Here is a 27,560-nt window from a genome sequence, read left to right as displayed (position 1 = left end):
TGTAAACTTGTTATGCTTCAATAATGTCTCAGTTCGTAGGTGACAGAAATGGTAACAGCACAGGGGCAGCAACCAGAGAATGGGCTGACAATTCTGCTTCTCTGAGCCTTGCCCAGACACGAGTATTCCCCCCCTTGCCCTTTTCCTATGTCAGGATAAAATGATTTATTTTGCCTTCTCCTCCCCCTACTGAAAATGCCATCATTGGAAATTCAGTGACTGGAACAATATTTCAGTCTTATCATTACAGTTATTAATGAAATACTGATATTTCTTCTCTTTCAAAACTGAAACTGCTTTTTACATAAATCTGCATAAGAAGGTAATTGTGTCAGAATGATACATTTGTTGTAAATAAATTTTCTGCGTGTTTTCCAAACCTGTGTTTTAAAGAACTATGCTCTAATATTAGCAACTCTACACCAGATGACATTGGAGTCATGCCACAAATGGTAAAAAACCCCTTGTTTTCTTTTCTAATTTCAGGGAGAAAATAGCATACTTCACAAGAGCAAAGATCAGTATACCAGCCCTTCCAGCTGATGATGTATAATTATGCATTTTCATTGAAGTGTTTTTCTACTTGTTCATCTCTTTTCAGATGAGCTTTGTAGTTCCAGTGATGTGCTTTCAAAGATCTTCTATTTTACATTCACTATTGATATGTTTATTTGTAAAAAATAGTAAACTGAATTGTTGTAAGCTTAAAAAATGGTAAAAAAATCCCAACAAACAGAAAACCAAAGTAGATTAATTTTGGTATACTGATGCTGATTTTGTACAGTTTGTGTGTATTGCATCTGTGTTTTTATTTTGTAAAGATGGAACAAAGGCTGTTCTAAGCATGTATCCTGTTGAACTGCACTGTGTTGAGAAAAATTATGTTCAACAGACAGTGTTTATCTTTTCACTATTTTCATGTGAGCAGACTGTGAAAATGGCTGTTCTGCCATGCAGTACTTTCGTACAAGAGTGTAACTTTTATAGTTTAAAGTTAACCACAAGCATAAGCTCCTTTCCAAAACATCCAGGCTGCCTCACAACAGCTGCTGATTAGATTCATCACCCACGATGAAATTTTGTTTCTGAAAATAAATTTCTTCTGGTTTTGTTTTTTAATACTTTGTAGGAAGATACAGAGTTCAGAGTTTAGTTTTGTGAATGTACAGTACTTTAACCTGCACTAAAAGGTTTCTTGCATCTGCGGGAGAGTGAGAAAGGCACGGCAGACAAGTAACCCTAAAAACTTACTTTAAGACTACCAAAAGGGGCAGCTGCTTTCTGAACAGGATGAATCAAATTCATAATACCAACATTGAAATTGAAATAGTTATACCCACTGTGCTCTTACAACAGAGTTTTTCTCTGTTAATCGTTTTTCCTAGGGGGCTGTCTGATTGCCAGCTAGGAATACAGATTTGTGTTGTGCTAGGTTTACACATCTGAAGATGCTTCATTAAAGTATTTATACCAGAAGAAAACCTCTCACATGCTAACGCAGATATCAGAAGTCCTGTTGGTAAGGTAAACCCTTTCTGAAAAAGAGGAGCTCCTTACTAGAAGTCTGCACAAATTTCAGTACAAGAAATACCAATTTTTAAAATATTCAACTGACCCTGTATACAGTTGGGGGTGCACAGGTTTAATTAATAGATGTGAATGGCTTGTTTCAAATGTCTTGCATGCTTCTTCCCAGCAGGCTGCTTCATCAGAAGGCAACTTGAATGCCTTCTGTTAGAAGTTCCAACCATGGGACGTAGGTGTTCAAGCATTCCTATCTTGGTAAAGTAGTTGGGGTCATCTTCTGTGGGTGCTGTGTAAGTAGGTGGATATTGCAGAGAACAGCAAAATATAATTTTCTATTTAGTATGTTGCACTCAGATGTATTTCATTCACTGGCTACAGTTCTCTTCCCCAAGCAACAAGCCACATTGCATGGACTTCACCTTTCAGAAATGCTCTAATTACTTGGTGAACAAATGGAAACAATATAACAACATCATGGTAGCAGTTGTCTTAGATTCAAAGTGACAATTCTGTAATGACAGGTGTATGTAATACCCAAGGGTTTTCTTATGCACAAATACATCAGTTCACTGAAATACAAAGCCAAACATGCTCTTTTGAGCAAGATGACTGATCAAACATCCTTTATGAATGCCCCATTTGTTTTTTGTGTCTTGAGTTTGAGATAACATTCATGTTTGAAAGGTCAATTTAAAAAAAAGAATCTGGAATTATTTAATGTAGAGGTGAAATGAAGGTTGACAGTTTTGACTTCTCAATTTGATTATATAAGGTCTTTATAGAATGATGTTTAGAGGTCTACTTTATGATTTTTCTTTTATTTATTTACAGTCTTATTTATGTTCTGTTTAATGTAGTTCAGTTCTGGCCATAAAAATATTTGTCATTAAGGATGCTATTGTAAAAAAATATTTAGAGGTGTCTAAATTCTTGCCCAGTTAGCTGGTTTTTCTCAAATGTTGAATAATTTTCAAAACAAAAGTATTATTGTCGGATTTGGAAACATAAGGTGAAGTCAAAACTTAAGTATTGCTGGCTTCAGCTTACAAAACTCCTATAAAAATGAGAGACTTATACATATTCATGCTCTTCATTTTCCAGATTGGTAAAGTTGAACATATTTATAGGCAGCTTCTAATAATTCTGGGTTTGGAGTTTGGGGGTTTTTAACTAATTCAGCGTGTTACACTTGAAACACTCAATAGAATAAGCTACAATAATACATACAAATAACCTCCCATCAGTTTGAAGTGATAAATATTACTCTTGAAGTGAAATTCACCCTGCACAGCAGGGTATGACAAATGTAATTAGTTCTGTTGCCAGGTACCAATGTCACTGCAGTTGCATATATCAAAATGTAAATATTACTGGTACAAGAATATTTAGCCAAATGAGCAAAGTTTAGCAGAAATTGTAATAGAACACAAATCAAATAATTTTAAGATTATTTTTCTTTTTACTATTACTATGTTTATACTGTATTAAATATCAAATGCTCAGGACTGAACTAAATATTTAATCAGGTTATATTCTGAATGTGTTTCTGTTGTAATTTTGTCTGTAAGAGTATGCAAGTACATTACATAGATTAACTTGTCTCTGCACTTTTCATGTGTTTCAGTGATTGGAAAATACATTTTTTTAACAAAGTTTTTTTCCAGACCAGTGTTTTATTTAATTCTTTCATTGCTTTTCTGTCTCTTTATGTGCTCTTTGCAGAAACAGATGGCTGCTACAGCTTTGTCAATGTAAAATCATGGCAAGTTATAGAAAGTTCACATCAATCACTGACAGCTCTAAGGATAAGTTATATGGAAACTAATTCATATACTTGAAGTTAGTTCTTCACATTCATGAAGAAAAAACTGCACCAGCAATGAACACGGTTGAGTCTCCTGCAGACAACAGCTCATCATTGCCCAGAAGTGCTGGCTTTCCTTAGAGAGAGAGATTTGGCAGGGATGGGAGTGGTGATATTCTCTCTCTCACCATAGAGAATCTTGCATTATGCTACTTGATGTCTGAGAACATTTAGTTTACTGTAAATGATACAGGCCCAACAAATTTCATTCAAGGTTGAACTGCATTAGGTTTTTGTAATGCACAGTGAACTGGTGCTACAAATTCTTTCAGACTTCAACTAATATTCTTTTTTTTAAAATACATTGTCTAAAGCAGCCCCAGTAGGAGTTCTGCCATTTAAAAAATGGTCAAGTCACCATGCAGGCCTAAAGATTAAAAGTTTTATACTCACTCCCCCAACTCATACCACAAAAATTAAGTTTGCCATTGATCAGACTTGGGAGAAATACAGTGGTGGCTTAGATTGCCATAGCTCATCAAGTAATTCAAAGTGGAAGTAGTGATTAAAGGAACTACTGGGTAAGAAGGAATCCCACCCCCACTCTCATAAACAGTAACCTGTCTGTTCAGCAGGTCTTTCTCTCTTCCTGTAATACAAGCAAGAAGTCAGAAAACCTGATACCTTCCCTTTTAAAAGATTTCCATTTCCAATTTCCAGATGCTGATGGGCATCTTGTATACCTGCCATTGCATACTGATCTCATAAGTGGTGGTCAGAAGACAGGCAGATTATGGAGAGGAGTAGAGTTCCCCCTAGAATCAGAAAAAATCCCCCAAACTGAGCACTGAACAGTGCATCCCCTATTTCCTATCTGGGCAGAATCTCTGGGATGCTTTCATTCCAAATCTCCTGGATTACAGTGTAAGCAAGGGACAGGGTCTCCAGACATCAGCTGGACTATTCCTCCAAGAAGTAACAGCTTTTTTATTTTATCTTCTGCACTCCATCTTTAGGCAGTCCAAACCAGGACTAGAGATCACAAGGCTCAGAACTCCTAGTCCATTTTATATAGCTACTAAAATCATGGAAATCTTGAATTCTAGGAAAGAATAAAAATCTTTACACTGTGTTCCTACATCATTTGCCAGAGTCCCACTCTCCAAAGCTCTGGTGCATTTATGTCTAAGTTGAGATTTTTCCAGCCTGGTAAGTAGTTACAGTCACCAGTTAAAATCCTTCCTAGCACAGATAACAGAAATCCAGCTAACAGTAGCCCGTTTCTATTTGCCAAGTTCATTTTTTGCAGCCACAAAAGCACCAAACCATTGACTTTTGCAGGCACTGTTCAGTTCTTTGTCATACTCTGTCATACATAAGCACAAGTAAAAACAATGCTCTATGAAGCATGAAATACTTCCCCCCTCCCTCCAGCTTTGTGTTGCCTGGTTCCAGGTGCAGTGTTTGGGGGACTGGGAGGTGGTGTGGTAAAGAAGTAGCAGAAGGTGTGGCCACAGTTGGGTTCATTTTTCATTAGTTTTTGGTTTGCTTTTTTTAAGAAAAACTTATACTTTGTTTTCCATCAATCAGCTAAAGCTTTACAGCAGTTTAGCTGATTTTGGCATCTCACAGTTTGTCTTTAAGTTCTGATATCACATGGATGCACTTCCACGTAGAGCAAATAATACCGTCTGCTTTGTGGCCAGTTACATGTCATATGTTTAATGTCAAATATACAGCAACATGTTCCCAACATGAGTGAATGGAACTTAAGGGACCTTGGATAGGATGTACAATGACCTGTGTCAGAGGAAGATAGCTACACTGGTTTTTAAAGCAGCATTCTCAGCCTATTTTTGGTGCATAAAGTATGCAGGTGCCAGAAACACTTAGAATAACTTACATGGGCAGTTAAATGTGGCAGACTGGAAAAACACAGCTTGCTGGGTTTAAGCACCCACACCATCACCTCCCATGCATAAAAAGACAGATGCAAAGCTGCCTACAATTTCAGAAACATACTATTTCCAAATACACAGAAAAACCATTCTATGCAGCACAGGTATTCAGACTGTAGGATTGGAAATCTCTAAGTTCATGTCACTGCAGGAGTCAAGTGGAAAATTGCAACAGGGAGTCAAACTTTCAGGCTTATTTCATTGTTTACATAAAAAATAAAGCACATTTTGGTTAAAATCCAAGCTGTAAGATAACATGCATATTCATTTTCAGGATTTGACAGTGCATTTAAGAAAGCAAAAGCACCTTTTCTGTGCAGTCTGTGAACACTTCAGCGTTTTGCTGCAAAACAGTTTTAAGGAGTTCCACAGGTGAAAAAACACACCACCTTCCAATAGCAGTTTATGGAGAAAACAGACATAAATTTAGGAATTCAGCTGGATAACAAAGAGTCCTTTGAATTACTACCGGAACAAGCTTCTAGCTTGCACTAGGGTTTGGAAAAGATAGGGCAGTATTGCTGCACTGCTTAAAACCTCCTATTTTAAGGCCTTGTTTCCGTTTCCAAGCATTGACGCTGATCCTGCTGTTCTGCTACTGCATAATGGACTGAAGATGGATGGACTTCAGTAGAACAGACCGTGCAATTAAGTAGGGATCCTCCTAATATCAGACAAAATCCAGCAAGCCAGCCAACAAACAATGCTTCCCCAAAATCCCACCTGGGAACAATATCTGGTATATTCTCATCCCAAAATTCCTGGACTGTGGCATGGGCAACCCAGGAAACGGGGACAATAGCTGTAATCCCCGATATCCAGAAGAGCATTCCTCCGAAGAGCAACAACCGTTTCTTTTGTTCCTGGTGTCTTTCACCAATTTTCAAACAGTCCAACCCAAATCCTGAGAGCAAAAGGCCCAAAAGCCCTGATCCATTGGAAAAAAACATCAAAATCCTAGAAATCCTGAGCTCTGGAGGCAAAGCTAGGAAAGAATCAAAGTCCTTGCATTGCATTCCGCCTTCTTCCTGGACAACACAAGCTTGCCAGAGTCCCATGGTCCAGATCTCCAGTTCATTTAGCTCCAAGTTAAGGTTTTTCCACTGGGGTAGATAGGTGGTGAGACAGGACAGGACCCATCCCAACAGAGAGACCAATATGCCACTTAATTGCATCACTGGTTGATAGACTAAGGCCATTGTAAGAGCAGAGTCCTGAAAGCTTGAGGAGAAAGGTCTCCCCAGAAGTTCTGAACCAACTACTACCTTGAGTGATGGTGGAAGCTGTGATGATTTTAGGTCTCTGCTGCCCCAATATAAGCCCTTGCTATTAACCCTTTGCAAGCTCTGAAACACTTTTTTGTTCTTCATGAATATAAAGTTTCACATAAAGGACGAAGGACTTCACTAAACCATGAGTTAGGCTTTCCGATAAGGATTTGATCTGTTACCTTCCAATTTGCTTGGTAAAATTATATCCCAATGCCTGATGATTACAAGCCTGAGGATGAACAAAGAGGGCTCTGTGACCCCTCACCCTAAAACACAACAGAAATCTTTGTGCTTCAATACGGATTAATTAGATTTTAAGTGGTGATAAAAAGGCAGCTCTGTGTGCAACAGGACTTCATTGTAATAGCTAAATTTGAGATTTCAGGGATGTAAATCAAGGCCTTGTAAAGAAAGGTAGACTGTTTGCCTATAATCTTTATTCTTAGGCTTCCTCAACATACATAATGGCTTATCTTCCACTGCCCTGTTTTATGTCCTCAGCACTGTAAAAGACGCTTTGTAAAAGATCCTTATGTTTCACATTTTCTACATTCATTTCTTTTAAAATGGGCTTTGTTTTGACTGACTCTTAAGGGGAAAAGGAGACGGGTATGGTCAAAGTACCTAGAAAATGAAATCCTAGACATCCCCTCCACCATAATGAACCCAGGCAGATCATCAGCCAGCATAAACTTTACCTGCCCCAGGACTTCAGCAACACCACGGTAGCAGCTTACACCAGGTTCAGTGTCTCCTTTCCTAAAGCCCATGTCCCAGATGGCACACAGTGTATTCACACAGTGTCTAACAACATTTGGCACTCAGTGCTCCCAGGGCCAGTAATGCCTAGTACACCTTTCTGATCAAAGCAAGACACCATTATGCCATTACCCCATTAGGAAATCCTGCTTTTTCCTGCTCTCATGTCAGGGTCAGAATGAGAACATCTGTTTGCTGTTTCCCTGTGCACATGTAACAGCACAGCCTGTCTGGGAAGGAGCTGAGCAGCATGAACACATCCACATGAATATGACCCAGAGATCTTTTCCAGTCTTTCTTGATTTCATTTCCTAGATGTGATAATGTATTTATCTCTATATTTTAATTCTCAGTTGCTCAAAGTGGGTTATGTGATGGGAAAACATAACACTGATTTTGAAGGTTTCCCAAATCCTGAATCATCATGGGTATCATTAAGGGTATCATTAAGAACTGTCACTGTGAGATGATCTCTTCTTTCTCATTTTTATACCGAGTCTTAATTTCAAACACTCATTTTTTTCCTGTCACAAGCTGTGAAGAACTAACAGAAAAACCCCAGAAAGATGATCTATCTTTCTTTTTCTTGTGTACCAACCCATTAGTTCAACAGCTTATACTTGATCAAAAAATTACTATGCACAAGACCAGAAATCACCGAGGACAGATATAACTGACAACACTGGGAACAAAGTGTTGCAAGCTAGCCTGTAACTTTGGCCATCCACAGGGCAAAAGAAAAATAAGACAGATCAATCCCACATTCATTCATTCATTCTCCAGACTGTATTGTCATATTTGGCAGTGTTGTTTCTCTCCTCATTCTCTCATCAGAGCAGGAATGCTAGTTCTGGAAATCCTTGTGACTTTCAACAAGAATCTCCATAACACTATTTGAATAATTTTTAAGGTAAACAACTGCAATTTAGGAGTGATTCTGCTCCTTCAGGGGCTGCATGCTTATCTGACTTCAAAATCACAGTTACTGAAAGACTATTATGGAAACCTGTTGTGCTCCTCTTGACTATGAACACTTAGTATTTTCTTCTCTGCTCTTAATTCCAACAGTCAATACAGTCTGTGAGCACAGCATCAGGTCTGTGAAGTCTATTCATTTTGCAAATGTTGACTACAATGGGCACAGTATACCAGCCTTTAAATTATAGCCATCACAAGCACTGGGACTGCTGCATTAGTAAGACCTGCCAATTAAGTTCTGCAACTTACTATTACCAATGCACTAACTTAGAGCAAGAAAAGCTTCCTTACAATATTCTGGATAAGATTATATGCAATCCTTGTTCTTTTGGAGGGGAGGAGAAGGTAACATTTGCCTTGGCACTAGGATAGTAACAAGATCTGAAATGCCTTTACTTGGAACTTACTGATCTTACAGAGAATCACAGCTGAACTATGTACTTTCTTAGGTCAGTCACTGCATTAGTCTTTATCTCCTTTGTCCTTCTTTCACACTTTTCCTCCCCTTACTGTTACTTCATCTCTCTACACCTAAAAATGTCTCATTCTCAGAATAATTGTACTTGCTGGACTTGTTCCTACACAGAAGGTGACGTGTCAGTTACTACACAGCCAAAAGGGCTAGAATTGGGCTCCCATCAGTTTCTGTCCTACTGCTCAGGGCAACGGGAAACATAAGCCCAGGATTTACTGTTACACTGCCATGACAACAAACATCTGCCAGCATCTGCACAGCCTGAAACAACAGATCATCTCAGGGGGTTTCAGAGGACATGGCCACTGAAAGGTGGCTCCCAGGCCAGCAGGGCAGGGAAGGTGCCTGCCAGGAACCTCTGCAGCCAGCAGCCCATGCACAAGACAGCTGCTCCAGGACATCCCTGCCCCTTCCCTTGGCCCCTGCTCCCCTTGGCAGCCTCACACTGTGCTTGTGCAACACAGGCTTGTCAAGAAGAAAAGGAAGAGCAGGTACAGCTATCACTGACCAATGTGCTTTCAGATAAGGAAGGTTGAGGATGGATTTAGAGGGAGTTTTGACTGGGGTTAGAGCATTCCTTTTTCCACATAGACTTTAAAGTCTGAGGTATGTAACCTACAGGGATACCAGCCTACAGAGGCCTATGCAGGTAAAAGAATGCCTGTGAAGAATATAGCACAGCTCATGATCAAGTTCATACAGGTTCAATAATCCTTTTCAAACATTGGAGATAACATCATTCATTCAAACTAGCTCCAAGCATAATTTTGCAAATTGATTTTGACTAGACTAAAGCAGAACTGGGGTGGTCAGTGTGCATATCATTTTATGCAGTTAAGTGCATTAAATTTTTACTCCCCACAAAACCATTTCAGGCTGAACACAAGGATTCTGAATCTCACTGCACATGATACATATTCTCTTTAAAAGCTATACTAACTCTTCTGGGAACCTCCAGGACCAGAGATAGCTATACTAATACTTTTCCCCCTGAAAAGAGTAGTAGAGAATTGTTGTCTTTACACAGCTCTGCAGCCCACACAATTATCCCAATGTTTAATGGACACTGTAAGTGGAAAGAAATACCAGGTTCAGCACTTCGGGATGTAATCAGGCAATTTAATCCCCCAAAAGCAGAATTAGGACACTGGCACTTTCCTACACTTTCAGTTCCTTTGTAAAGCATATTTATGCTGTAGCCTTGTTTATTCTCCTCCAGTGGTCCAAAAACTGTGTGCATCTGCAAAGCACGATTGTCCCCAATAGCATTGCCCAGACACTGCTGTTGTTTTGCTAATTTGAAGATAGTCCTGGAGTTTTCTGATTATTTTTTTTCTCATTTAAATATCAAGTATTTTCATGAATCATTCACAGGTCTCTCAATTTCAGATTCCCATCTTGCAGACATACTTGCAAAAGATGGAAATAAGAGCTAGTGTATAGATTTTCTATGGCAGGATCTTAGTTATGGCCAGTAAAACAGCTCCTGTCAGGAGTTGGCAAGGTAGTGTCTTCAGCATCTTACTACGAGTGACTTCATTCATTCAGCTTGGCAGTCTTTTGCTTTTCACCTTACTGCTTGAACTGGAAATCATGAGAGTTAGCATTTCCTTACCCAACCAAGAATACATTTCTTTGTGAAGCTAGAGCATCTTTTGGGTTTGCATAGCCAATGTGCTCTTCAGTGAAACCACAGAAACACCAAGCAAAAACCACAACCCATACTGCTCTCCATATTGACTTACTCTAGTCTGCATTTAAGTGAGATTTGACAAAAAATATTATTTGTATTGGTAAAGCTTAAGGTTTCAGGGTGCTTCAGAGAGCATCACATTACAGAAGTCGACTTCTCTCTGAGTATATACCTGTGTGTCTCCAAATCTTGAGAGTCATAAACTTCACAAGAGAATGACAAGCAGGCTTTGACCTCCTAAGGATGTGGACTAATCTAAATTTAATTTATTTATTCCTGAAGTTACTATGGTGGTTCTTCTGTTTGAGTTCCTCTTAGTTTCCTTCATTGAAATTACGGTACCAAGTTAGACACAGCCTCACACAGAGCTGGAAGGGTAAATGTAATGCTCATGTGAGAAGTTCAGTGACTCAAAGCAACACAATGTCCACTAGTACTCCCCACTCCAATGTATGAGTGGCACTTGGTATACTTTGTCTTAAACCCTAGTGCTATCCACAACAGCAACTTTTAATTATTGGCACTTAGAGGCCATTGTGAAAGCAGGTAAGAGGCAATATGGAGAGGGGTATGCCAGTTATGAAGATAATGACAATTTCCATCTTGAAAAGGGAAAGGAGAGCAACTTTAAACACACACTGTTAGCTCGCAGTGTCATTACACGTTCACTAAAAACCAAAATTAATATTTAGAGGTGATGATTTACTGATTTATTTAATGGCACTGCATTATTTGTTTCTGTATTGTATCTGAAGACACTGCCCCCCAATGAATGCTAGGACACTGCTAGAGCAAAGTCACAAGCCCAAACAGCAGCATATTTTGTGAAGAAGTTAGAGCAGAATGGGAGAGTCCAGCAGAGACAAAGAAAATCATCACCAAGGCCACAAGACTCTTCTGATCCACCCCCCAGTGCAGGCAGCAAGGACAGCCCAGCAGTGCAGCCCCTGCAGACACACTGCTGGTGTGCCAGGGCCAGCACAGAGACAGCCGGGCAGAGCAGGGCCCAGCACAGCAGGACAAGGGGAGGACTCAGCACCTGCAGGAGAGCCAGGAAGGTGCTGCAGAACCCTCTTCATTGGGAAAAGGGTACAGACATCACTGCCCTGATTTCAATGGGGCATATTCCCTGCTTTTCAGTATTGCAGGGACTGCCAAGCCTGCATACATTCCCTCTTCAAACACTGGATGTCATTCATTAAACAACTTTGGCAAGAGCCTGTTACACATGCAAAAGAAATGTACTTCTGTGACTGAAAGACCTTGCTAAGAGTTTCCCTTCTGTAAGATCAACCAAAACCTTGAAATAGGATGTCATGTAGAATTAATGGCAGTTGCACAAAATCTATAAGGGAAAGGCACTGAAAGAGTCAAGCACAGCAACATGAAACTGCTGATTTCTGCTTTAGGGACTTATTCAAAACATTGAAATGAGAGAGGGTAGATTTGCTATCATTATACTGGAAGAATAAAGAATGCTTTAAGGTTCAGTACTTCAACCTTTGCAAAACTTTGCCATCACCATCCCAATCCAGACTTCAAAGTGAGGGTTGACTGGGTTAGAAAATTAGCCTTATTCTTCAGGGACATACTGTCAATACAGGAGATTACTGTAAGTATGAAAACTCATGTCACTTGAGCAGTGATTGGGATGTGATTTCCCTGAATGATGAAAGTCTAAGAGCTAAGAGCTAATTCTGAGCTGTGAAATGTATGGGCTTCTTTATCACTATGCATCCCTCATTGGGAGATTCTGGTTTAATAGAGTGTTACAGATATATATTTCTATAGTGCTTTTTATTTCACATCTGCAGACAATTATTATAATAACCTCTCATTCCTTAAGATACGTTTCTTATTAGTAGTAAACTTATGAGAAATTATTTGTAGTTCCCAGTTGAACCTACATAGGAATTGTTACTGCACAACAGTTGGGATTAGAAAGGTGATACAGACTTGCTAACCACAAATAAGAAGACAAGACATATACCACAACAAGCACGCACCTTTTAAGTGGCCAGAATCTAGCAATCTAGCCAGAATGTAACACAAACTGTAGGTGAAGAAAGTGTGGGGCACCTATGGCATTTTGCTTGTTTGCATATTGAGATTTGGGGGGAAAGGAGGAAAGAAACTGAACAAATTTATGGTTGTTTGAAATATGATTGTTCCTCAGAGTCTAGTGGATTAAATTGGTTTTGCTCTTTACCTTTTAAGGTTCAGAGAGCTAGGAAATGCAGAAAGGGAAGATCTTTCCTAGCAAGAAATTTTTCTCTCTCACATTGCAATATCTTTTCAGCCAAAAAATACCCCAAAAACTCAACCCACCAAAAAAACCAAACCAGCTTTTCTTCCCTTTCTTCCCTCACAGGATTGCATTAGAATTTAACTGCCCCCCCAGTAATGAAATCTAAGCAAACCTATAGTTTAAAGAGTTCATGACATCCTGACAATAACAAATTAAAGCACTAACATTTTCAGTATTAGTTAAAGTACATTTTACTGTTGTCCTCTGCCATGTTCATCCTCACCCCTTCTCTCTACCCCCTCCCACCTTCCCTACTTTCCATCAAGAAAAGCTGAAAGGCCACTATCTAGTCAGGTTCCTGCAGCAGGGCAGTGGGGAGGGAGTCAAGCTGAGCTGCCCAGGGCTACTCTGGTGGAAAGAATGTTAATGTCTATTAACTGACATTAACAACTGCCCACAGGGGTGAAAGGGGTGATGTACAGAATCCACCAGCACGTCTAATGCCCCATGTACTGCAAAACTTGGTATAGCTGAGACAAGCAAGAGTGCAGGTGTTCCAAAGAATGCTGCATGGGTAGATTGAGACAATGTCTGCCCATGTTTCATACCAACCCAGAGAGAGAGAAATCCTGGAGACTTGTAATATCGTGTCTCTGCAATGGTTATGTGATAGTTGTTTGTACTTTTACTAATTGATCATGAATGTATCTTGGAAAGGTACTAAGCATCTGCTGCAAAGTATCACACGTTTTCCAAACATGTTTGCATAGAGGTGAGGGCTACTTCTATCCATGGACTCAAATGTTTAAACAGAAAATACTTCATCCTAAATGAAAGTCAGTGAAGAAGCTTAGGTTCTGACTGCAGGAAGACAAATGCAAAGATGATTAAAATTGGTATTCCCCAATATGAAGAAAACTTGTGTTCACTTGAGCAGCCATTGCTTTTGATTCTTTGGCCTATCACAAGAGTCTACTTCATATTTACATGGTACCCAGGAAGAGATACTAAGAAAGTGACTAAAGTCTTTGTATTATTTGTACAAAATTCCATGCAGAAAAAGGAAGTAGCTGCATGAGTTAAAGGACTGTGCAAAGACAAAGACATGTTACTGAGCTTGGTATACACCTGCAAAGCTACGTTTACTCATATAAGAACAGCAGTACTATGCTAGGACAGGCCAAAACTTTATCTAGCCCAGCAGGAAAAGAATATAAAAACATGGTAAGGATAGATTGCTGTTGTCTCCATCCTAGAGTGTGAAAATCTGAGTATAGAAATTAAATCTAACTTTAGGATAGAAGCTTTGTTAAAATCTTCTCTGAAGTTGAAAATATTGTGAACAATACCATCTTCTTGGTATATTGGCATTTTGGCATCTACATTTTGGCAACAAGAACTCTAGCCCTAGAAAGAAAATGAAAAAAATGTGAATCATCTCAAGAGTAGTCTGCTTGAAATCTAGTATCTTTCACTGTAAGATATGATCTAAAAATCACTTGGCTTTTTTTCTTAATGGGAAGGATACACTCCCAAGTGAATGTACAAATGAGTTTCCTGTAATATTCTGCCAGATGCACAGATGGCATGAGATGAGGAAAGTGCTCCTTGCATCAAGTGTGTGATGATTTTCATAAAGTATAGGTTCAGTGGTTAGGAGCAATACATCTGTAGTCATTTAAAACCCCTTTATACTACAGCATATTATCATGCTTCTCTTTATCTAATTATCACTTCTCCACAGGACAATGATCACAGAACTTTCTGCTATTGTGGTAAATGGAAAAATGGAGCATTACATCCCTCCAAGAGTGCAAGTGAATTTCATTTGCTGACCCATATGTCCAGTTATATAGAATGTAACCCAAAGGAACACCACTGACAGCAGGGTGCTGAAATGCTTTTATCCAGGGGAGTTTCCCCAAAAAGATAAATTAAATCATATCTAGCTTCCATACAAATTCATAGAGTCAGTAAAAGTCACTTTTTTTCCAAGACAAAATTAAGCAAATGACAACTAACAGACAGTTACTTAGCTTTCCTTAAAAAAAAAAATCTCTGCTGACAGAATAAACATCCCTAAGAAACCTGTTCTAATGAAGCACTGGATTATGGACTGTATTTCCTAAGGCCATGTCCATATTCTCACATTTGGTCCTCCTTTCTTAAGCAACAGCACCCAGTGGTGAATATCCTGCAATGCCCTGAGTTGGAAAGGATCCACAAGGATCACTTAGTCCAGGTTCTGGCCCTGCGCAGGACAACTCCGAGAATCACATCGTGCGTCAAAGAGATGGGCACTGTCTTCTCTGTTACAAACAACTTTCTTCTTGTTCTCTTGTTGCAATCCCTTTAATGAAGAAGCACTTTCTTTTGTTGTCACCATTAAATCACAACCAGTTTATGATTTGCTGGAATTTTAAATTCTGGTGTAATCTTCACATTTCTTGCAGCACACATGCATCCTCTGATGATGTTGATAAGACAAAACCCTTTCCCAACTCCTAGCAGATGTATGGAAGATTGGGACTGACAATCATTACCCTTCCTAGAATCCTTCCAGTACCAATGGCAGAAAAGCCTTTGTCTCTCACCTCTGCAAGTGGTCTTGCTTTTAGAAATGTTTGATCACTGAGCTCGCTGTTGAACTCTTATTTCACCTCCACAAATGCCTGGCTTTTCTGAATCAGAATCAAACTATGTCCAAATTGTGAACAGCTGGAAATGAGGTGGCTTGAGGAAAGGGATGAGAAAAGATATAGCCTGGGAACATCACATTAAAGATTTGGAGCTGAGTTTCTAAATGCGGTGCCCATGTGAGGCATAGTGCACATGAGAAGAAAAGATACATCAGTATGTAGCTGTGGCACTTTTCCCCCTCAATAACAGAGCAGTCACATCTCTTTGATTATTTTCTAGAGCACAGTAAGCCTTAATGTGCTCAAATGATCTCACAGCTACCACACAGAACGTTTACCTTTCTTGTGGTCACGTTGTGTACCAATAAAATATAGCAAATAAACTTCTCAGGCTTGTAGAGGAAAACACGCTTTTACCTCCAGCCGATCTGGGGTAGCCCAAGCTGCAAAGGCAGCAACCCTCATTGGGCTGAGCAGAGCAGCTGCAATGAAACCAGTCAGAGGAGGGAACAGCTTTTATCAGAGTGCAGCAATCATGCACCACATGCCCTGAACTCCCAATGCAACAGGATCTTCTGACACACTGTTGACTACAGAGCTACATTATTTGTGCAAGACCAGAAATAGGCCAGGGAAAAGTTTTTATGTTCTCATGGCAAAAAGACAACAAAACCCCTGTCTCTTTTGTCTTTTGTATGATTTAGCTTTCTATCTGAGAACAGCAGGACTGAAAATACACTGATAGAGCCTATTAAGTGACTTAAACAACTAGTAACAGAAAAAGATCTTTGAGTGTGATTCAAGATACTCAAATTTCAGTAGATGGATCTACTGTGTCAGGTACTGCAGCACAGCCTGGGACTGCCACAATCCCCACTGCCAGTTGGATCAGGAATTAAAGGCAGAAATGAATGACTTTTGGAAATGAAACAGAAGTGACAAATGCATAATTTGGGAGTTCCCAACAGCTCAGAGAAGAAGCAATAACTGATAGAAAGCTAAGATCTGCTGAGAGCAGCCTACTAACATTTCATCAGTAAAGGAAGATTTATAGTCAGCTGGGCAAACTGGGACAAGAAGCTGTTTTTGGGAATGTGCCTCACAGAAATGCTGCAAACTAAAGCATAAAAAACATCTTTGAAATGCTATGTATATGAAGGATTAGACAATTAATATAGAAAACCCAAGACTCTGCAATGCCATGAGCATCTGATACAGATAAAAACCTAATTTATAGAGACATATCTAGGGCCCTGGAGGCAAAAAATAAAATAATTTAGATCATAAAGCAAAGGAACACTGGTGTTGGAAATCAGTATGAGAAGCAGTTATGGAAGGGGGTTGTCACAGGATTCATAATGCAGTTTATATCTACATACATCTTGAACTGCCTTTGACTGCCTTGCTTTACTTTGGTTTTAAAATGGGGACCAAGGGTTAGGGTTGGAGAATCAAGAGCTCAAATGGTTTCAACTGAAAACATACCAACAGCCCCAAGCAGTAAGAAAAGTCTTCTGCTACCCAGACACACACAGGTGGGGTCAAATCCAAAAAGGTGCATTAAGAGCACACAATACAGCCATACGTCAAAGCACTGCTCACCCAGCATCCTATTTCTGTCAGGGACTGGCAGAACAACAGGGTAAGGAGATAATGCTATATCACACCCTCAATACCTTCTCCAGCTTTCACATAAATGCAGGTCAGGGGCTTCCTAAATCTAGAGGTTGTGTCTTTGCATTCAATGGCTTGCTCATCAATCGTCCAAGCACTTACTGAAACCATGTTTAACTACAAAGAAACTTATCTCAGGCCAACACTACAAAAAAACTCTTGCCTGTAGAAATGTCAGCTAATGGTGAAAGATGGTCCCTCCACCCTCTTTTAAAATCAGCACCTAAATAAGTTTTTCTGCTTATTTCTCTTTGACAGACTAAAATGTATTAGAAAAGAAGACACAATAGGAGGGCTTTCTAGTTCAGATATCTGAGCAAGACTATTCTAGCTTTCACAAAAATAGCCAGATGACAGAAATATATATTTAAATAATGCCCACAGAAGTTAAACATTTAAATATAAACATGGATACTCTTTCTGGTATTTCATTTAATTAAAAAAAAAAAAAAAAAGCCAAACTATTCCAAATTTCCTTTTTGTGTGTGTGTGTGAATCTAGGCATCTGCTTTACTTTCAAGAACTGAATGCTGTTTCCACTAGCCTCAACTATCCTTGAAGCATATAACTTACACTACAAACTATTTCTTGGCATTCTGAACAGTGCTTTGTGCCTTCTCTTTGTTTTGTTATGTGCAAAGTAAATGCTAATCCCCCTCCAGGCAAAAAGACAGACTTACTGCTTCTATTGAAGTGACAAGAAGCTCAAGTTATTGTATAATAGAAATCAGAATCAGAAAGGCAAGTCAGTCTTAATGCATGGGAAAAAATATATAAATATATATAAACAAATATATAAATAAGTAAATAAATAAAAGTAGCACGAACAAGTAGAGTTTGCACAATTGGCAATGAGAAGACCTGAGCTTAAGTTTGGACCTCCACACAAACTGGGCTGCTGAGAAATCATCACGATGCACAATCTGGATTCGGTGGCTCTATAGACCAAGGAAAGCAGTATGTAATACACAGAACACGGAAGATGACCAATGGCTGGAAAACAAACTCCAGTCTTTTTCTTTACTCTGATACTGGACACACTTTTAAGAAGCAATTGAACTACATTTTCTGCAAGTACTTTGTTTTCCTTTTACCTTTAAAAACTACTGCACATTTAAGGTGGCCACAAAGAATGAAACAGTTACTGTGGAAAATACTTGTACAAGAAGAAAACTAATTTATAAGGCAAATAATTTCACTTTCAAAAGAAAAAAGGCTATATTGGATGAACATTTTAGTTCAGTACACAGTACATTTAGCAGTAAGTCTAGCAGTGTCAGTATTCTGATGAGGAAAGCGGTCCTAAGGGTAGATACATCTAATGACTATAGGAGAATTGATAGAAGAGAATTCTTTGATGTTTTATTTAAAGGTTTTGCTCAATAATTCAATAAAGAGATCCATTATAAATCAGGAAAGAGTAAGAACATGCCACAAGTACAATCCAGTAATGAATAAAAATCAAACCTACACAATGATAGCAAGTATCTGTAATTTAGGCAGCATATAATTCACTACTTAACCCTACCAAATTAAGTTATCTGGGGTATAAACCAAGAAGGGTCTAAACAGTGACCCTGCGGTAACTGCGAGAGTGAATAGATGAAAAGTACACAGCAGCTCCAATATTGTCCTTAACAGACATACCAATGGTCTAGTTTTTTGATGATCTATTGATGCCAGATTTTTTTTCCAGGTGAGGCAAATATAAAAAGGAAAAACAAGAGGTATGTGTTTTGTTTCTTGTATCTTTCCCTCTCATCTCTGAGCAAGCACTGTCAGCTCAGATAGTTATCCAATGCCTATTAATAAATCAAAGCTAGGTTGTGCACAAATTTCAAGAACAGGATTCAACAAGATTCATCCCAGAAATATATATACATTTTATCTGTAGATAAAGGATAATACATTGCAGAAAACTATGTTGCTTTATTGCTCCTAAGCCTCAAGAAGAACACGTGGCATAATAGGATTGGATTTCTAGAATCTCTGGTGGGCACATCTTCAGGGAAAACTCATTTTCCCCTTATGTGCCTGTGTTTAGTCTCACATACAGAAGATTAAAAAAAATTTCTCACATTCTAACACACCTATCCATTCTGTACTTTCTAGCAGGAACTACAAAACTATTTTGCATAACCTCACAAGGAATCTCCCAGCATCAAAGAAACCAAACCAAATTATGAAATTAATTTCCACAGAGTCTTCCATCAAAACACTGCAAATAGGGACATTTCCAACAACTCAGCATGTTGCTACATTGCTATTTGCCCATAAATTCCAATAATACAGAGCTTTGGGATCTCAATAGCATCCTAGAGAGTAAATAACAAGTGAGCTATGAATCTCAAGCCCCATAATCACAGTCATTGTTACCTATCCCCTGTCTTCAAATCCTAAAGATTTTTAAAATTGCATTAGCTATTTTTATTTTACTTTTGTGCCAAAATAAGCAATTCTGAATCAAATTACACCTTTTGGTGTCAACTTCAGCTGTAACCCTGTCATCAAACATCACACTCTGTAAACAAGACCTTCAGGTAGTGGAAAAAAAAGGGTAACCCCCCCCCCACACACAACTTCAGGATCTCCTATTACAGCAGCAATATTTCAACTACATATAGAGGGCTAAGCACTCTGTGCTGCCTTCCTTCCCACAAAGTAATATTGCCAATATTTATTCTAATCCTGATTGTCCCTTTAGAATACATCAGAATTGGTGTCAGATGCTCCTCTGTAGACATTGATTAATAGTAATAATAGCCATTTTTCTTTCTGACTCAGGTACCACTGAAGGCCAATTTCAACACAAACCAGAACTTATAAGGACATGACAGTGGTAACATTTGCAAGGATACAAGATTTTGCTTTAATCAATCTCCTACTACTTTATATTCCTAATCTGAAGGCAAATACCACTAGGTTGATATGTCTTCAGGTAAAGAATAGCTGCCTCCATTTTATTATCCTAACAGGATTGTGAAAAGAAATCAATTAAGAAAATCCATGTCTCTAAAAGATTACTTAGAAACAAGCTTTGAGAATTGTATAAACCTTCCTTATGCTACAATGTTAGGTATAACTCAGATACAAAGAGAAACATAAACCTGAAGAACTAAATGCAAGTGAAGCAAACCTAAACTACCTCCTGCTAAGTCACTATTTCTTTTTTCTCACTTCTGTAAAGCTGTAGTAGAACCCTGTTCTGCTTACATATATGGAAGTTAGAATTTGTTATACTTGCCATTACCTAACTTCCTACAAGTCAGATCTGACAGTCATCTAAATTATGTTAGAAGTTCAAAAATAAAAATGTTTTTGTTGTAAAGAGTTGTGGTAACGTCTTTGAGCTTATTATAACTGTAGAGTTGGGGTTTTATGCTAATGTTGTTATCATCTCCAGATATTCATTTTCAGGAAGGCTGGAATAATTTACTGTACCATGAACAAGCTCTGACTTGCCAGATTTACTTCTTCTTGAGTAGGGCTTGTTCTTTTAAACCAATCACATAAAAACATCATTCACATACTCAATGTTTTCTGTTGCTACATATTTGAATAAGCAAAGTTACTGTAAAGGCATATTTCTGCAGAATTATGATCTATAAGTAGTGAAGTGATGAACAACCATTCCAGGCAGTTTGCCCACAAATAAGTTTCCTGTCCACTTAAATAAGAGACAGTTAGGGGGTTATTTCCAGATATGGTTCATGTGTTTTCATAACCAAAACCAAATGGCTACATACCTCAGAGAAAATTACAACAGATATTAGCATTATACCTACCTCTCCTACATTTCTCTTATGTCATGACCTGAGCTGAGTGTTTTCAAAGATTTTCAATTAAATGCAGCTTGACTTCAGCATCTGAGAGACCAACATCTGAACACCTTTATTACGTAGCTTACAAACATGTTGTTTTTAGTGCAATAACGTGCCATGAACTGATGGTTATAGCTCTAACATGAGAAGGGGCATATGGCTCCTGTCAGACTATTCCATTTATTTCATCCTTACAGCTGTTATGGAAGGGAATAGAACTTTTAGGTAGGACTCTCAAAACCTGAAATGGTTTCTGTTTGCATAGCTATTTATGCTGAAAGTTTCCATTTAAACAAATACCTCAGTGCAGTTGGCACAACCAAAAGCAATTGCTAGTCATTCACATTTATTTTCCCTTTCATGACACAAGTGCTCGGTGATCCTTCACACAAATGCAGCAGTGCTTTGACATGCTATGACAGCATACAAAACATTAGTGCCTGATCCTCAGGACTTTCAAAAATAAAAGATTAAAATCTTCTGTAACAGCTTCCCTGAGGGCCGGATGAAAAAGCCACATTTAATATTATTGCCAAAGTTCACTGGGACTCCAACCAGTGCACAATAAAACTAGATGCTGTGCTAAGTAATAAAACTTGCCTCAACATTCTCTGGTCATAAGCTGGTTCTCCATTCCTACCAGGAGCACAGCCCACAATCAGATGGGAAGCCTGGGGCTACTTGAAGTAAACATTCATTCTCATCAGTTCTCTGACAGCTTTTAAACAAGCAGATTAAAACTGCTTCCAACTTTTGAACATTAGAAATGGTCTCAGCAAAAACAGATCTGTAAGGCACAGAAGGCTGCCAGCAGTGAGAAACAAGTTGAATCAATGAAATTTACTGCCTCACCATCTGATGGAAGATAACACATCTCTTCAGACTGTAGCAAATACATGCAAATACATTTTATTCTAGCAAAACATTTGTTTCATCACATCTGGAAAGATTATAGCATTGTTCCTTTCCTTACCAGCAAATAAAAGCAGAAGCCTGATAGTACAGGCAAAGTAGATTCATGCCTAGAATACCAGCTTATGGAATCCTGCAATTTCATCCAGATCTGTGCTTCCAATTTGAGATCATCAAACACAGCAATGCATGCCTGAATGTGAAGAAAGTCTAATTTAATTGCTTTGACAAACAAATATCTCTTCTCTGTGCCTGGTTTGTAACCTCAGGCCCACTGACAGACCCACAGGACATGCATGCCTCCCAAAAGGGAGCTGCACACATCCCATGGGCTCAACAACACTGTTGCTCTTCAATCCATACACTCTGTTTATGTACAGCAAAGCCTGCTTGCTATTGCTCCCAACACCATTCTGCTGGGGCATTTGGAAACACTGAAGGGCTTCACAGCTTGCTGTACAATCAAGCTTTTAGGACAGAATGCTCTTAAGAATTGAGTGTGCCCACCAAGACCCTGGGTGCACTTATCATCAGCACATATCTAGCAACCAAACACATCCTACAAAAACTCATCTCTGCCCAGACAGGAGTATTAATAATGAGGAGGAATAAGTGTGCTTCACATTTCTATTAGCAATGTATTAACTTGCTGTAAATATTAACTTTGCTGCAGTTTAGACAGCTAGATGCAAATTAACAGAAAGCTTATGGGAACATAAATAGACTATGCTCTTAATGATTTCTTAATAGTATCTTTCAGCATACCAATGGGAATTATGGAGAGATGCATTGTGAGATATTATTTCTAGTGCCATTAGAGCCTTAAGACACACAGATAAAAGTATAAGATGACATAAGTATGCATAAATAACTTCTTAATCATAACAGTGTTTCTAATACAATTGTTTCCAGCATGCAATTTAAATTTAATGTTTAACAGGAATAGAAGAAATGAATCAGCTTTATTAGGATTCCTTACTAAAATACTTCAGTTCTGCAAATTAGCAGAAGTTAATATTTCAGTATCATACACTGCCACGGTAGAAGACAAAGAGCAATGATTCTTTGTTCAGCTATGTTCTCCAAGGGAAATCAAGCACCTTTCTTAGAAGCACTGAGAGTGAAGAAAGAAGAAAATTCCCATTTATAAATTAGTGGGGGAAAAGCAGCTGAGTAACTTTATGCGGTAAGACAAAATATGTATCCTAGCTATACGGGAGACCATTTTGTTTTTGCAAAAGAGACAATTCTTCTAGACAAGAATGGTCTAGTTCTTCTCTAAGTAAATTAAATGCTTCCTTTTCAAGTTACTTCTAAATTGAACCAGAACAATCTGGCAAAGTTCCACCTGATAATGTGCAAGCTCAAAACAGCAGCTGCTGCGATTACCCACATTTCCTGAATTTAGACCTGTCCCATGCAAGAGTTTTGTGACAAGGTTCAGCCCTTACACCACAAAAGTACAATGAAAGACATGCTCTGTGTCATCAGCAATAAACTCTACAGCTACAAAAACGTCTCAGGTAACGAACAGACTTCCTCACAATGCCATGATAGATATAATTCATTAGCTTGGAGGAGAAAACCTTACATCATTTTTGCTCTTTTTGAGAGTTGAAACTAGTTAGAAGTATGCAGACAAACAAACAAACCAACCAACAGCTCTCTTGCTTGCACTGACTGGTGGGGTATATGGGGACTATACCAATAGACTTTTTAGTCTATAATCACAGATTCCAGGTTCAGTTAGGCCTATGAAGCAAACAAGTCAGAAGTTCCCAGTGGTAATGAGCAGTCTGTCAGCTATGCTTCTTGTATCTCTTCTGGAAAGCATCTCAGGCATTAGAAAGAAATCCATAAGCACTCATTCCACACACCTGGGTGGGGACAGAGAGGACACTGTTTATGAATACCAAGAAACAATCAAAAAAGAACTGTCTCAGAAACACGAATACCAAAGCTATATAACATCCACTGCCCTGCCATAGACATGCATGGACCTTGCTACATCCTTTTTTTTCCAGGAAGGAAAAAAGCTTAATACTATTTGTGGGGTGAGTCAAGATTTCAACCTCTTTCCAAGAAACCACTCAACTTTTCCCTTTGTTCAGTCTAATCTCTATGTGCAAACAACAACTTCCCACACAGTGCTGCCGTACAAATCCTGCTGGACTGTGCAAACTGGAGCCTCAGTCAGGATATAAGTTACAAGCATCACCAAAAAAAGTGAGCCTCCTTCCAGATGTCCACCAAGACCTTGCTGCAACACTTCTCACAGGGAGCACAGACTTCCCAACTCACATCCCTTGGCAAACACCACTGCAAATCAAGTAGGAATGCCCCTCTCCTGACACAGGTCTCTGCAGAGCTCTCATTTGAGCCCAGCCTTTCCTTACTCAAAGCACAAGCCATAAAACTCCTGCTCTCAGTTTGGTTCCTCCAGCTCCCCGTTTCCTCTCACTCCATGTGGATGTGATTTTCTTGCAGACGAGCACTATCACTAACTCCACTACATGAGCTTTCTTTTATCATAGGTCTTTCCTGCCCAGCTCCTCCACTGCCTCCACATGTCCCTCACATTCCCAGGTACAACTGAGAGCTATCTAGGTCCTCAGGCTCCATTAAGCTTACTTCCTGCTAATTAAGGGTTATACCTCTGCAGTGAGCCAATCCCACAAACAACTTCCCATCCCTATTGTGAAAACAGGGAGACTTCAATTCCTAATGTGTAGAGAAAGACATTAAGGAAATTTTAGGTTGCATTTTATGTGGAAGAAGGCAGGAAACAGGCTGCTTTCTGCCACTGCAAAGACTTGCAGTGGTTTCAGAAAAACAGGGGGGGTTTGCTTTGAGATAGACCCCTATGCTTTAAAAAACCTACATGAACAAAATCAGATTGACCTGTTCATTCTAGAAGAATAAATAGTTTTGGTTGTTCAGCTGAGATCAAAGAGACTCTATTCAAACTGATTTTGACCTCTGTCCCTTAGATTTCAAATGCGTGTCCCAGTTGTTTGTGTAGGCTTACATACATGACATCTACTCACTTTTGACTAGGAATGCCATTTACACTGGAGAAGTTTCCAGTGAGCAGGTATGTTCTTGTGGAAACTGCTGAGTTACCATACTAGCCCTCCCAATAACAAATAAAACCACTTCCCAACAAAACATAAGATTTTTGTCTTAAATGCTGCAAAACTGAACATGAAGTACTCTTGCCACCACATGTCATCAAGTTCAGGAACAGCAGTGAGGAGCTGCTTCTCAACCCAGTATGGAGGCACACAATTGAATGGCCCAGTTCTTCATTTTGCATGTAAAGAGAGTAACCTCTACAGCCTACAGGTGGTTAGATCTGCACAAGAGGAGGCACATGGATTTCAGTCCTTCTTTTGGCAACTATCCCTATGTCAACTATTTGTAAGAACCAAGCTTCCCCACCTTCCCTTTTCTTTGGGAGTCCTCTCACCAGCAAATGCCACACTCACTCTTCCTGATTCAAATAATTTCATGTAAAACTTAAGTAAAGTGAATTCAGTAAGCAGAATACTTGAACATTTTATAAACTCTCAATTAAGGCATTGCATTTGGAATTCCTGCAGGCAGCAAAGTAAATGGACTTTGTGCACCTACTGCCTGCATTAATGCTCTAATCATTAAGTCCTGGGATAAACAAGGAGAGGGTACAGGCCACTCTTTCCTTTTTACTACTCTAAGAAATAAAACTTTTCTATGTCAACTTGATTTTAAACACAAACAAAATATATGTGAAGCAAGCCAACCCAGCAAGCAAACATTTTTTTCCACCCTTTCTCTACCTGACCCTTCAGATCACTGTGTAGGAACGTGGCTGTGTCATATAGGGTCACCTGGACACTGACACCCTCTGAACATCCATCCCTTCCAGAGACACTTGTCTTTAGACCACCCACTTCTCTTTCCAGACTGGTATCAAAATTACACAGTTAAGTATGAATCAGACACCCACAGATTGGTTAATTAAGTATTATGGCTGTTCTCCCAGGCCTGTAGAATACTCTTTGCTCCCCATTTTCTCTCCTAAAAAGTACCATTGTTCCTGTTTTACATGGATCTTGAGCTCATTAAGTGAGAATGCAGAATGGTGATAGGATGAATTTCCAGTTAAGAAGGAGTTACCTCATCGTTGAACATCATTGAGACCTATATAGATGAGAGAGGTCTCCAGCACCACCAAGTCTGAGACACCCTTGGGCATGGCACGTGGTCTGTGGGATCTTTATTATCCTTCCGTGCAAAATTTCAGTTGAGTGTGCAAATTTTAACATCACATACTTAATCACATACTTAACATCACATACATCACATACTTAATCACTTAAATCCACTGGTAGATCTAACCTTTGAGCCTTTAACAAAACCCCCAAAATTTTACCTCAATATGTATATTTCTCTTTTTGCTCTGTTTATCTTTCCCATCTCACCTGGGAATTAAAAGAGCCAAGCAATTTACAACAGGGCTGCAAATCACAGTTTGGAAATCAAAAAGACAGAAAACCAATTTGTTTAATATCTACCCCACTGAAACGAACCCCAAATTTGTTCCACATCTATCCTTAAAGTAAGCTTGACTATGGGAAACACAAGGCTGAAATGCTCAAAGGCAAAATTGTTCAGAGATAATCAGTTTATGCTCATTCCCAGAATGTGCCAGTCATTGCATGCCCAGTACAAACTCCCTTCCCATGGTAAAGGACAGAAGGGTTCAGGAGGTTTACTGGCCATGACTGAAAGTCTCACTCTATATCATGATATAAATATATAATGAATCCATGCCAGTGCATTTCAGTGCAGGACAAAATAAAAAACAATGCAGACTATAAATTCATAGGATAGCTGCTTCCCAGATACTGAAAATATCTATTGAAATGCTAGTTTCAAATCTGTGCAGCAGGCTCCTTGACTAACACTTGGCTCTCAGTAAAGAGATTACTGTAGGATTAAGCCTTACCTTGGGAGGTAGAAAAGAAACAAATCTCTAATTATCTCTACTCTTGTACTCTGGCCATGATTTCTCTTTCTCTGGGGAAAAATAAGCTTTGTACTGTCTAAAATTCAATGTGTGTATTCTTTTGGTTTATTTTAATATATTTTAAAGTATTAATAAGATAACTTGTACCTTTTATCTTCTAGTTTTCACGAGTACTTTCTAATAGGAATATTGTTTGTGATTGTTATTGCAGCATATATACATGTTCATGCTAAATAGCCCTTTTATAAATATTTTACTCCATAACTTGAAATTTCCTTTTATGTATGGCCTAAACCACTTGAACAACTGCAGGGGAAGGAATTTTCAATTTGCCATCATGCAGTTTACTTTTTGTTACTATTTAACTAAATTATTGACAAATATTTGCAAAGCAAACTGTCTGTTAATGACTAAACATCATCAAGAACAGAAATAACTTTACTCATTTAGAGAAGAATGCCATCCAAGAGGCAAAACTACTATCTTGTTCTTCCTCCTATGGGCAAAGTTGAAGCTGGAAGAAAAATTACTGAGGAAAAAACCCACAGAAGCCTTGATCTAGATAAATAAAATCATGGCTATGCTGAGTGTAGAGAGAAGGAAACTGAAGGACCTGCTTTCTAATAATGTGAGAGAAAACTCAGTATGTGATTCTAAAGGAGAGAAAATGAGAAGTTAATGTCAGGCTGGAATTGCAGTTTAAAATAACAGTAGAAAAACACATGAGAGTGCTTTTGGTTGACTTGATAAAGAGGAAAGAGAAATGCAGAGAACTGAAGAGAAAAAAATA

At 38.8% G+C, this 27,560-nt stretch overlaps 2 protein-coding genes and 1 long non-coding RNA gene across 3 annotated transcripts in view; 1 reads left to right on the top strand and 2 right to left on the bottom strand.

The window, feature by feature from the left end:
- The window catches only part of WWC2 (WW and C2 domain containing 2), a 92,673-nt gene extending 89,494 nt beyond the window's left edge, over positions 1 to 3,179 (top strand). The window contains exon 23 of the mRNA XM_083862253.1: positions 487 to 3,179. Coding sequence (XP_083718379.1) covers positions 487 to 553 — 67 coding nt within the window. The 3' untranslated portion in view covers positions 554 to 3,179. The remainder of the gene's footprint in view (positions 1 to 486) is intronic.
- Positions 1 to 27,560, bottom strand: part of LOC310909917 — an 83,499-nt gene that overhangs the window by 43,618 nt on the left and 12,321 nt on the right. The gene's annotated exons all lie outside the window — the stretch shown is intronic.
- On the bottom strand, positions 5,835 to 6,488 carry CLDN22 (claudin 22; the record flags this gene model as incomplete). The annotated part of the gene is made up of 1 exon (XM_083862372.1): positions 5,835 to 6,488. One exon carries the CDS (start codon positions 6,486 to 6,488, stop codon positions 5,835 to 5,837), a length of 654 nt encoding a protein of 217 aa, XP_083718498.1.

Source organism: Zosterops lateralis, assembly GCF_965231275.1.
Source record: "Zosterops lateralis genome assembly, chromosome: 5".
Lineage (NCBI taxonomy): Eukaryota > Metazoa > Chordata > Aves > Passeriformes > Zosteropidae > Zosterops > Zosterops lateralis.
The sequence above is the reverse complement of the archived record's forward strand: the minus strand, read 5'-3'. Positions and strand labels throughout refer to the sequence as shown.